Here is a 12,673-nt window from a genome sequence, read left to right as displayed (position 1 = left end):
TGGGCTGCTTCCAAGTTTTAGCTATTACAAATTGTGCTGCTGTGAATGTGGTTGCACATATATCACTAGGGTATGATTCTTTTAATTCTTTGGGGAAGATATCAGCAAGGGAATAGCTGGGTCAAATGGGACTTCTAGTCCTAGTTCTTTGAGGTAGCTCCATACTGATTTCCACAGTAGTTGCACCAGTCTGCACTCCCACCAGCAGTGGAGAAGGGTTCCTCTTTCCCTACAGCCCTGCCAGCGTTTGTTATTGGTTGATTTCATGATAGCAGCCATTCTTTCTGGAGTGAGGTGGAATCTCAGCTTTGTTTTCATTTGCATGTCTCAAATGACCAGTGATGTTGAACATTTTTTCATGTGTTTATTTGCTATTTCTATTTCTTTGTCTGAGAAATGTCTGTTCATTTCAGATGTCCATTTTTGGATTGGGTCTATAAATTTGGGAGGTCTGATTTTTTAAAGTTCTTTATAGAGTCTAGATAGTAGGCCTTTGAGTAACAGCAGGTGAAAATTTTTTCCCACATTGTGGGTTGCCTCTTCACACTGCTGGTGGTTTCTCTTGCTGTGCAGAAGCTTTTTAATAAGAAGAGATCCCACTGGTTGATTATTTGTGCTCGTTCACAGGCAACTGAGGTTTTGTTCATAAAATCTTGTCCTACACCAGTGTCTTCAGGAGTTATACCTAACCTCTCTTCTAGCCACTTCAGGGTTTCTATTTTAATATTTAGATCTTTAATTCATTTCAAGTTTAGTTGAGTGCATGATGAGAGATACAGGTCTAGTTTTAATCTTTGACAAATAGAAATCCAGTTTTTCCAGCACCGTTTATTAAAGAGGCTATCTTTCCTCCAGTGAGGGTGTTTGGCTCCTTTGTCAAACATGAGGTGTATGCATGTGTCTGAAGTTGTTTCTGCATCTTCTAATCTGTTTCACTGGTCCTCAGGTCTGTTTCTTTGCCAGTACCATACTGTTTTTATCACAGTAGCTTTGTAGTATAGTTTCAAGTTGGGGATTGTGATACCCCCTGCCATGTCTCTGTTACCTAGAATTGCTTTTGCTATTCTGGGTCTCTTCTTGTTCTAAATGAAGTTTTGGATTGTTTCCTCAAGGTCTATGAAGTATGCTGCTGGGATTTCAATTGGGATTGCATCGAGTCTATATAGCAGTTTTGGAAGTATGGCCATTTTCACTATGTTGATCCTTCCTACCTAGGTGTAGGGGATGTCTTTCCATTTTCTGATATCATCTTCAATCTCTCTTTACAGAGTGCTATAGTTTTCAGAGAAAAGGTCTTTGATTTCTTTTGTTAGGTTGATTCCTAGGTATTTCAGTTTTTTGGATGCTATTGTGAAAGGGATTGTTTGCCCTATTTCTGTCTCAGTGAGTCTGTTGTTAGTGTAGAGGAAAGCTATTGATTTTAGTGTGTTGACCTTGTATCCAGCTACACTACTGAATTTGCTTATTAAGTCTAGAAGACTTTTGGTGGAGTTCTTGGGGGCTTCTGTATACAGCATCATGTCATCTGCAAATAATGACAATTTGACTTCTTCATTTCCTATCTTTATTCCTTTTATTTCTTTCTCTTGTCTAATTGCTGTGGCTAATGTTTCCAAAACTATATTGAACAGGAGTGGTGATAGTGGACATCTTGTCTTGTTCCTGATTTGAGTGTGAAGGATTTCAATTTTTGACCATTTAGTATAATGGTGGATGTTGGTTTTTCATAGATGGCTTTTATCAGATTGAGGTAGAGTCTGTCTATTCCAATTTTTTGTAGGGTTTTTATGATAAATGTGTGTTGGATTTTGTCAAATGCTTTTTCTGCATCGATTGAGATGATCATATGGTTTTTGTCTTTGGCTGTATTGATATAGTGTATTACATTGATTGATTTGCATATGTTGAACCATCCCTGCATCCCTGGGATGAATCCTCCTTGGTCAGGGTGTATGATCTTCTTGATGATCTTCTGCACTCTCTTTGCCATTATCTTATTAAGGATTTTTGCATCTATGTTCATTAGTGAGATTGGCCTATAGTTCTCTTTTTCAGTTGGGTCTTTCTCTGCTTTGGGTATCAAGGTGATGTTTGCTTCCAGGAATGAATTTGGGAGTATTGCTTCCCTTTCAGTTTCATTGAAGAGTTTAAACAGTAGTGGCAGTAGTTCCTCTCTAAATGTCTTGTAGAATTCAGCGGTGAAACCATCAGGACCTGGAATTTTCTTAGTTGGTAAGTTTTTAATTACATTTTCAATTTCATTGGTTGATATTGGGTTGTTTAGAATTTGTAGGTTTTATTCGTTCAACTTTGGTAATTCATATGTATCTAGGAATCTGTCCATTTCTTCTGTGTTTTCCATCTTATTGGTGTATAGGTTCTGGAAGTACGTATTGATGATCCTCCGGATTTCTGCTGGGTCTGTTTTAATTTCACCCTTTTCATTCCTAATTGCATGGATTTGGGCCTTTTCTTTCCTTTTTCTGATAAGGTTGACTAAGGGTTTGTTGATTTTGTTTATTCTTTCAAAGAACCAACTCTTGGCTTCATAGATTTTTTTGTATCATTCTCTTAGTCTCCATTGAATTGATTTCTGCTCTGATCTTTATAATTTCCTCTCTTGTATGAGCTTTGGGTTTGTCCTGCTCTTCTTTTTCTAGAAACTTGAGGTTCACCATCAGGTTGTTTAATTGGGCTCGCTCTATTTTCTTAATATGAGTATTCACTGCTACAAATTTCCCTTGTAAGACTGCTTTCATTGTGTCCCATAGATTCCTGTATGTTGTATTGTCGTTGTCATTTAATTGCAGGAACTTCTGATTTCTTCTTTAATTTCCTCTGTGACCCATTGGTTGTTCAGAAGTGTGCTGTTCAAGTTCCATGTGTTTATGAAATTTTTGCGGTTTCTTTTGCTGTTGATCTCCACAGTTTCATCACACTACAGTCTGATAATATACAGGGGATAATTTCAATTCCCTTGCATTTAATTAAACATGTTTTATGAGTGAGTATGTGGTCTATTTTGGAGAATGACCTGTGTGCAGCTGAAAAGAACGTGTATTCTGATTTTGTGGGGTGGAACACTCTCTAAACATCTGTCAAGTTCATTTGTTCAAGAGTTTGAGTTCTAGTATTTCATTACTTATTGTTTGCTAGTTGATCTATGTATTTGTGACAGTGGGGTATTGAGGCCCCCCACTACTATTTAGTGCATATATGACTTTTTGTTTCTGTTAGTATTTGTTTCATATAGTTGGGCGCACTGGCATTTGGTGCATATATATTTATGATTGTCCTCTCCTCCTGTTAGATTGTTCCCTTTCCAAGAATGTAGTGTCCTTCTTTGTCTTTCTTAATCAGTGTTGGTTTGAAATCCACTTGATCTGCAAAGAGGATAGCTACTCCTGCTTTTTTTTGGGTTCCCGTCACATGGAGTATTGTTTTCCACCCTTTAACTTTCAGTCTATGAGTTTCTTTTTGAATTAAATGTGTTGCTTGTATGCAGCATATTGTTGGATCTTGCTTCTTGACCCATTCTGCCAGTCTATTATTTTTATTGGATTGAGACCATTAACATTGATGGTTATAACTGATACGTATTGACTTATCATTGTCATGACTTTTTCTTTTTGTTCTCCCTCTTTGCATTTAATTTCTTGTTGCGCCCGACAGATTCATTCTGCTTTGCTTCCTGGGGTTGTGATCCTTGTTGTCTTTTCCTAGGATATTGTCTAAAATTTTTTGGAGTGCTGGTTTGGTATTCATGAAGTTCCTAAGGTGCTCTTTGTCATGAAAGTATCTTATTTCTCCATCAATTTTGAAAGATAGTTTGAAAGAGGCTGTTTTCCTTTAGGGCTTGGAATACGTCACTCCAAGCTCTTCGTGCCTTGAGGGTTTCCATTGAGAAGTCTGCTGTGATTCTGATGGGCTTTCCTTTGTATGTGATTTGTTTCTTTTCTCTAACTGCTTGTAGAACTTTGTTCTTCTCTTGGGTTTCTGGAATCTTAACAATTATATGCCTATGTGTAGTTTTTTTTGTTTTAATCAAGGCTAGTTGGAGTCCTATGTGCCTCACTTATCTGTGTGTCAAGTTCTTTTCCCCTCCTTGGAACATTTTCTGCCATTTCTTCTGTGAATAGTTTTTTATGTCATCTGTACTCTATCCTGCTTTTTCGTTGACTCCAATCAGTCTTATGTTATTCTTCTTTGCATTATCTAGTAGCTGCTGGATTGATTTCTCGTGTTCCCTTACAATTTTGAAGCAATTTTTCTTTTCCTGGTCACTAATTGCAATCTTATCTTCTATATCTGAAATTCTCTCCTCTCATTGGCTCATTCTGCTGTGTAGACTTTCAATGGTGTTTTAAATCTCCTGGAAATCTGTTTGCATCTGTTTTATGGATTCCATTTGTTTCCTATGTTGGAATTCCATCATGGTCCTCAGCTCCTCTCTAGATTTATTAATCACATCTTGCACTATGAGCACAATCTCTGCTGTTATCTGAGAAATTATTTCTGATTTCATTTTTTCCAGATCCTCTTTTATTGCCAGTTCAGGGAGTCCAGGTGGTTGAGTATCAGTGTTCCATCTCATTTCCCTTTGGGTTTGCTGTAGGCGAAGTGGAAGTCTGATTTTGAGACTTGTTTACATGTCTTCTCATTTTGGGGGTTGGTGCTGTTGGCGCCTGCATGGCTCACCTCCTCTGCGCTGGAAGTGGTGGTACGGCGACCTGGAAGCCCCTTCCTTTGGGCTCAGAGCAGTGGTATGGTGGCCCAGAAGGCCCTACCTCTGCTCTGGGAGTGGTGGTATGGCAGCCTGGAAGCCCCTTCTTCTCCCTTTTTTTCTCTTTTCTGGGGGCTGTAAGTTGTTTGTTGTGGTGGTGGTGGTGGTGGAGAGACAGGTTCTCACATTTTGAAATGATTTATATAAACATTAAGCTTTCATATTTATGTTAGTTTTTGTTTGTTTGTTTTGATACAGCCAGCCTAGACTGGCCTTGAACTCACAGTCCTGCCTCAGCCTGAGATTGGGATTATAGACATATGCTGGTTCAGTCCAGCTACGTATTTGTTTTACATGCAAAAATTCTAAATGCAGTCACTATCTGGAAAGTTGTTAAAAAAAAAACCCCTGCAGGTAGGGCCAGAGCTTTAGCTCAGTGATGCTGCGCCTGCCTTGTAAGCCAAGGTCCGGAGTTCAATCCCTATACTGAAAAAAAAGAAAAAAAAAAAACCTGCGGGTGTGGCTCAGTGGTGGAGCACTTGCCCAGCATGCCCACGACTCTAGGTTAAAGCCTTGGCACTGTAAAAATAAATAAAAATAAAATCCATACATGTGGTCTTCCTTTGATTCCTTGCTTTTCTTCCTCTCTTTTACAAAAAGTAGAGAGGGGAAAGCTCAAAGGAGAAATATTAAATGTAAGCCAACTATCAAAGATAACTTTAATGCTTTATATAGGTGGGTTTTTTGTTTTGTTTTGTTTTAGACAGGGTCTCCCTATGTACTTCAGGCTGGCCTTGAACTCTTGGCAGTCCTCCTGACTCAGCCTCCAGTGTCCTGGGTTACAGGAATGGGGCATGATGCCTTGTGCTTTAATATAGGCTCTTGTATTTTTTTTAGTGTAATTTTCTGAGTATTTTTTTCTCTTGGAAGAAGTTACTGTTTTTCAATTTAATCCACTTCCTGATGCTTCCTGGGCCCGTTTTAGGCAAAAATCATGCTGGGTAAATACTGTTTACATTGGCATATTTAGTTGGGCTCTGTGGCAGGAACCTGGAGTCCTAGAACTCTGGAGGGTGGACTGAGGGGGATTACTTGAGTCCAGGAGTTGGAGATCAGCCTGGGTGATACAGAGACCTTCTCAAAAATAAATAAATAGAGCTAGGCATGGTAGTGCATGCCTGTAATCATAGCACTGCAGAAGACTGAGGCAGGAGGATTGCAAGTTCAAGCCCATCCTGGGCAGCAAGTGACTTAATGAGACCCTATCCCAAAGTATAAAAGTTGAATAAAAACTGGGAGTGTAGTTCAGGGCTAGAGTGCTTGTCCAGCATCTGTGAGGCACTAGGTTTCATTCCCAGTACGTAAATAAATAAATATTTTCTGATACTATTTTAGCAGGATTCTTAAAAGGCCCTTTGTCTGAAGAAACAGAATCAGCAGACAGTGTTGATGGAGATCTGGATGCTGTCATTTTGGATCCAGAGAGAATGGAACCTCGGCTAGATGAGGAGGACACGTATGTTATATACCTAGAAAGCTTTAATTGGGGTGTGTGTATCTGTGTGTATGGGTGGATGTACTATATTATACCATAGTAATTTCACATTTAGTAGGAGCTTGTTGTATTAGTTTTCATCATAAATGAATTATGTCATGATCTTTTGTCTGGGATGAGTAATCCATTACAGTTTTATTACAGAATTCTTTTTTTATCATTATATATATGGGGGGGGGGAGAGAGAGAGAAGAGAAGAGAGAGCTATGTAGTTCAGGCTGGCCTTGACCTCACAGCAGTCCTCCTGCCTCAGCTTCCCAAATGCTGGGATCACAGATGTGCACCGTTATGCCTGGCTCAGAATTTGTGGCTGAGTCCTGCACGTAATCTTTCAACTTAGACTTGTTACTTTTTGTGTGTGTGGTACTGGGGATCGAACTCAGGACTTTGCGCTTGCCAAGGCAGGGGGCGGAACCACTGAGCTAAACTCCTGGCTCAGAAACCTTGGGGGGTTTTTTGGTTTGTTTTTTTTTTGGTACCAGGGATAGAACTCATGACCTTGCACTTGCAAAACAGGTGCCAGAACCACTGAGCTAAATCCCCAGCCCATTGCTTTTTAATATATTAGACTTTACACTGAAAAAATATTTAGAAACAGTGAAGTAAGTGATCTTTTAGAAGAACCATGTAACAATTTTTTCTCTGTTCAATTGCCTTGTGGAACTCATTTTTCAAAACTTTAAATATTGTTATGGCAGTGTTTTGCTTTGAATGCATAACAGATACCTACTGTGCCCCTAATATAGAGACTTATCCAAACTGTTTTTTCACAGGGACTTTGAAGAAGATGACGAGAGCCAGGATTGGGTGTCAGAACTGAAGGAGCGAGTTGGATGGCAGGGCATGGGTGATGGATAGTGTCTGCGTGATGTGGGGAAGATGTTTCACATGAGGAATTCATGTTTGGAAACAGAATGAAGAGGTTGAAACTGTTAATATTTAAAATTGTTCCTCACTAGTATGACTGAGTTTTTTAAAAACCTAGAATTGGGCTGGGGATGTAGCTCAGCAGTGCCTCGCCTGCCTAGCAAGCGAAGGTCCTGAGTTTTATCCCTGGTCCCGGAAAAAAAAAAATCTAGAATTCTGAGCTGGGCATGGTGGCACACACGTGTAATCCCAGTACTTGGGAGGCTGAGGCAGGAGGATCACCATGAGTTTGAGACCAGCCTGGACTACGTAGTGACTTCAAAGCCAGCCTGAACTACAAAGTGAGACTCTGTCAAAAAACAAATAACATCTAGAATTCCTATGAAATTTTTTAACACATTGGAGAAGGTATAGCAGATGGGTATGAGCTTCAGGCTTTACAGTCCAATAGATAAGAGACTGGATGCTAGCTCTGCCACTGTGTGATTTTAGAATGTGACTTGACTCCTTGCCTATAAAATGAAGATTTATAATGCCTACCTTCTAGGGACGCTGACCACAGACAATTATAGGAGCCCATGCTACTAGTCTGCTAACGATTTGTGTTTATTACTACATAATACTATATACTCCCTAGAGTTGAGGGTCTAAATATATTTAATCATAACAGGATATTGTGTGTGGTTTCTCTGTAAGACCTAGATCATTTCCAGTGATCTTTACCAGTTACTAGCTGTCCTTCAATACAGCCCCTCACAGGATGCATGAAAGACCCCATGCAGGTTGGAGCATCCGCATGGTGAGAGAGGGGTAGCTCTAGATCTTGTCAGTGATAGCAGTCAGTCTCGCGCTTAATAGAGGAGCAAGGCCACAGTGAGGTTCACCTGCCAAGTGTCAGAAAGCATAAAGTGGTGTGGAATAAATGAGGGGAGGATCCCTGCATGTGTGGGTCACTGTGTACATGCACACATGCTGGGTCCTTGTTTAATACTGTGATACTTCAGTGAGGTGAGAATATTCTCCTCACTAAACAGGCCTCTCTCTGCCTCCCAAGTACTGGGATTACAGACGTGAACCACCATGGCAGGCTGAACACTTCCCTTCTGACACTCCAAGGAGATGGCCCCAGCTGGGCATAGTGGCACACACCTCTAATCCTAGCGCTCAGGAGGATGAGGCAGGCGAGTCTGAAGCTCAAGACCAGCCTTGGCTACATAAGGAGACACTGTCTCAAAAAAACAAAATCCAAACCAAAAAAAATCCAGAATCCCCCAGGGTATAAATATTTTCAAACCATCAAACAAAGTGAACTTGGAATTATGTATGCATAGTTATTGACATGCTGAATGAATCGTGGATAATAAATCCTTCAGAGGCTGGGGATATAGTTCAGTGGTAGAGTGCTTGTCTAGATGCTCAAGGTCTGGGTTCCATATACAGCACTGAAAAAAAAATCCTTCTGAAAAATCAGATGATTTGCAGGGTTTTGCTTTTAATAAAATTTCAGGAGACTCTGGAATTAGCAGCTACTTATAAACCATTTTTTTTCATGATAAAGTACCATCTGATTCTTAACATACAACTAGACAAAAACTGGACTCTTAGCAAAATTCCTATTCCTGTTATTTGGATAAAAGAAAGAAAAATAGAAGAGAACCTTATTCTGGCAGAGTTAGCATTCATCTACGGCTACATGAACTAATGAGGCATAGGGAGCCTGCCACATCTTTTAGCAATGAATATCCAAAATAATTTTACTTTTTATATTTAACAAGTATTTGTCAATATTGTGGTATATTTTATTTTGATCAATTGTGTATTACTAGCAGTTTCAATTTTTCAGTCCAGTAAAAGTAAGATCCTATAATCAGGAATGTTAGGTAAACAGTGAGATCTAGTAAAGAACACAGCCAACCTGAATTTGGGGGTTCCAGGCTGGACCTCCTGGAGTAACTCCAAAGGAGCGTCCGACTCCAGTTTATTGAGCTGGGTCTTTTATAGATAGGGTTGGGGGGGTTAGTGGTGCAGGTTTATGTGGGGTGATGTGGGGGGCAGGCATGAGACTGGGAGAGAATGGCTGAGTATGTGGCTATAGCAATGGGCTGTGATCTAGAAGGTAGGACAAGTGTGTCTGTCCTAGCAGAGTAGGCACTGTTAGGCTGGGAGCATGGGGTCTCCAGGATGTAGGAAGGGGCTGTGATTGTTCTGGGAGCTCAGGAACTGGTTGGGGGGGGGGGGACGGGGCAGACAGGGTTCAGACCTATCAAGAAAATAGAGTCTCATTTCCATTTATATACTGTTTCCAGAGCAATATGATAGGGTCATCAATGACTTTCAGGCATGAAAAAGATTAAATGGGATAAAACTCAGGAAAGTGGAATAGAGGTTTGATTTCAAGGAGAAAAAGTATTAATACACACTTTCTGATGCTTAGAGAAGGGCGTTTTTTAGGGGGTACGGTCGACTATGATGGGTATCCAATGGCGAAGTATTTAGATTGCATTGAGTGTGGATATCTTTTACTTTTTATGTCTGTGTTTACCACTGAGGAAAGTCACTTTTTAGCTGCCTACACACATAAGGAAACATTAGAGACCGCGGATCGATGAGCCTGTGCAGAATGGAGTGAGGTGGGGGTTTGCAGACCACTGAGCAGCAGCCGTTTTTTTTGGGTTTTTTTTGGTACCGGGGATCGAATTTGGGTCCTTGCGCTTGCGTAGCAGGCGTTAAAACCACTGAGCTAAATCCCTGGCAGTAGCCGGTTTTGTAAGCGGCCTCGGGAAAGCCTGGGGTGTCGCCGCCCAAAGAGCAGCCCCAGGTTCAGTCTCTGGGCTTGGCAGCAGTGAGACCTTGAACAAGAAGCACGCCTCCGCCTGGGGTTGTAGATCGCCGGTAAAACACGAGCTTGGCTTAAACGAAGGTCCTGGGTTTGATCCTCAGCATCACCACCACAACAAACGCGTCCAGTCTATGCTTAGCTCACGTGTAACACTTAAAGTCTTAACTCCTTGTACAGTTGAAAAGACTGGAGAGGAAAAAAAAAAAAAGAAAAGACTGGAGAAAAGGGTACTTGAGGTCACGTAAACGGCAGGAGCCGAGTGCTGGCTGCGTGTTATGCAAAGGGGTCACGGGAGACAAGCACTCGCTGCTCGCTGACCTCTCCGGGAGGGACAGCGTGGACTCGTCTCCTGCCCGCTCCCGCCGGGCGCCCCGCCCGCGTTCCTTCGCGCGGCTCCGCCCTGGCTGCGCCGAAGCTCAGTTGCCCAGGGAAACCGGACTCGGCCGTGACGCTCCTCTGGTCCAAGGGACAGGTATGGTGCTTGCAGGCTGCGCTTTGTCCTCACTTGAAACTGCCCCAGGGCTCCAGGAGCCGCGGGGCAAAGGGGGGCATTTTGGGCGGAGGGAGCCAGGGTGGCGGGGAACAGCCTTGCGTCCCGGGCCACTTCGATCTCCATGGCAACGCTCGAGACGCCGGCAACGCAGAAGAAACGCCGGCTCCAAGGTGCGATCTCAAGTCCCGAGGCTTTCGCAGCCTGATGCCACCTGGCGGTAGGGTGGTGTGCCCTCAGTTCTGGGACGGAGGGTTCCCACTCGGCTCGCTCACAACTGGGTCTTCGGGTGCCCGCAGCCTCTCCTGGCAACGCAGTTGTACCCACTTCCTACCCTGACGTGAAATGATTCAAAAACAACTTGCCTGCCTACCCAAGTTTTAAAAACCTGCCTTATGTCCTAAAGGTAGAATACAGGGGAAGTAAAATAAAGGCAATTTGCAATAAAGTATGTATTTCTGTTCATAAATATTTGGCACTACTGCCTTTGAGAAAGTCCTGATGTATCCAGATGCCCTTACTTGGGCACCTGAAAGTGGTGACCCGCAATGCAGTCTGACACCGAGGGTGTGATTTCCCAAAATGGTGAACAGGTTCTTCAAAATGGTAGAGTTCTAAAGTGCAACTGAGCTTTAATTCCTAGGAAAATGGGGGGGGGGGGGCTTTGTAGCTAGGTGTAAAATAGAGTTTGGTCACAGTCACAGATAATTATGAATGGATTCTTGCACACATGAAAACGCACGAAATGACTTTCCTAGGTTGTGGGGGGCCACAGAACAATCCTTTATTTTGTGGGACGGGCCTCTGCGTGGAAGAAGTGGTGTCCCAGGCTCTAACCGTCTCTAAATGCTATGACTCTGAATTTATAGGGAGAACTGAAAACTGCGTGAATTTCCAGACTGCAGGTTAGAGGGGAGTTTCTTCCCTACTGAGGGGGGCTGGACTTCAGGTGCAGGCAACGTGGCTGTAATACATTGTCTTCTTGGAACAAACTTGTAACGCGGTGTTGGTATTTCTATTTTAGGATGCTGAGGTTTTTTTGAGGTTTGTGTGCAGGGTCACCTGCTAAAGTGAGTCAAACTGAGGTACAACTGAAGTCTGACCTTGGAGTCCGCCAGGCTGAATCTGTTATTTGACCCTGCCTTGGCCAAGCCGGAAGAGAAATTTTAGCAGAGTGAGTTCCTTTACTTTTCAGTCATGAGTTTTCTGGCTGTTATTTGTCATGAGAAGCATTCGGTAATCTGCATCCTCCAATTCTAGGAACCTCAGCGCTGGAGACCATGGATAAATTTGATGTGATTGAGGTCATTGGGGAAGGTGCCTTTGGAAAAGCCTACTTGGCTAAAGGGAAATCAGACAGCAAGCACTGTGTCATAAAAGAGATTAGTTTTGCCAAGGTAAAGTTTAGAAGTTCATATTCCTGTTAATTATCAGTGGTATATTTAGCTGACTTTTTTTTTTTTTTTGGTATGGGGGATCGAACTCTGGTCCTTGCACTTGCACAGCAGGCAGCGAAACCACTGAGCTAAATCCCTGGCCCTAGCTGACTTTTAATCTAGTATGGAAAGAAAACACTTTTAACAATTACGAATTTTAGGGTTCATATTTGTCTTTGGTTCAACCAGTGATCTTACTTTTACAAAGAAAAAGAAGGAAGGGAGGGAGGAGAGAGGGAAGAAAGGAAGAAAAAAAATCACAGCTCCATGGCTCCTATGGCACTTGGGTGTGTGGCCTGCCAGGCCCTATGAGATGCCACCCTCCCCCATGCCTGACTGACTTCCTCAGCCCTCACTCTAAAAGAACACTCTAAAAGTTCCCCTTTCACAAATATCCTCAGTCACACCTTATCACATCACACCAACCTGGCTTATTTTCTTTCTGTCTTCTTTTGGTTTTTGTTTGTTTTGTTTTTTTGAGACAGGGTCTCACTATGTAGTTCAGGCTGGCCTCGAGCTCACTTTATAGCCCAGGTTGGCATCAAACTTGCAGTGATCCTCCTGCCTCAACCTCTAGAGTTGCTGGGCTTACAGGTGTATGTCACCATGCTCAGCTTTACCATAATATGAAAAATTGAGGAAAAAACCTAAAAAAATACCCAAACTTAAATTAAACCTCATGAGCAATTGATTAGTTGATTGCTTCCTCAGGCCTGTCTCCTCCTCCCCAGCCACCTGCCATTTGCCCTTTGGTGAATTTCTC

At 42.2% G+C, this 12,673-nt stretch overlaps 2 protein-coding genes across 17 annotated transcripts in view; both read left to right on the top strand.

Moving 5' to 3' along the window:
• Nek3 (NIMA related kinase 3) overlaps positions 1-7,239 on the top strand; it is a 35,581-nt gene extending 28,342 nt beyond the window's left edge. For 7 of the 9 annotated variants that reach the window (XM_004844125.4, XM_087197377.1, XM_004844124.4 and 4 more), the window contains 2 exons: positions 6,119-6,239; positions 7,052-7,239. In XM_004844125.4, the coding sequence (XP_004844182.1) occupies positions 6,119-6,239; positions 7,052-7,136 (206 nt within the window). In that variant the 3' untranslated portion in view covers positions 7,137-7,239. The remainder of the gene's footprint in view (positions 1-6,118; positions 6,240-7,051) is intronic. The other 2 variants (XM_004844120.4, XM_004844123.4) reach the window with 1 other exon arrangement.
• Positions 7,240-10,382: 3,143 nt separating this feature from the next.
• The window catches only part of Nek5 (NIMA related kinase 5), an 85,517-nt gene continuing 83,226 nt past the window's right edge, over positions 10,383-12,673 (top strand). For 6 of the 8 annotated variants that reach the window (XM_021257803.2, XM_087197373.1, XM_021257802.2 and 3 more), the window contains exons 1-3: positions 10,383-10,456; positions 11,499-11,648; positions 11,735-11,871. Coding sequence is in view for 6 of the 8 variants with exons in the window: in XM_087197373.1 (XP_087053499.1) it covers positions 11,755-11,871 (117 nt within the window). In the remaining 2 variants the exon portion in view is untranslated. The other 2 variants (XM_087197375.1, XM_087197374.1) reach the window with 2 other exon arrangements.

The sequence above is a fragment of the Heterocephalus glaber genome, unplaced genomic scaffold (assembly GCF_053883595.1).
Source record: "Heterocephalus glaber isolate CG9 unplaced genomic scaffold, H.glaber_assembly_v1.0 deba00001666, whole genome shotgun sequence".
NCBI lineage: Eukaryota > Metazoa > Chordata > Mammalia > Rodentia > Bathyergidae > Heterocephalus > Heterocephalus glaber.
The sequence above is the reverse complement of the archived record's forward strand: the minus strand, read 5'-3'. Positions and strand labels throughout refer to the sequence as shown.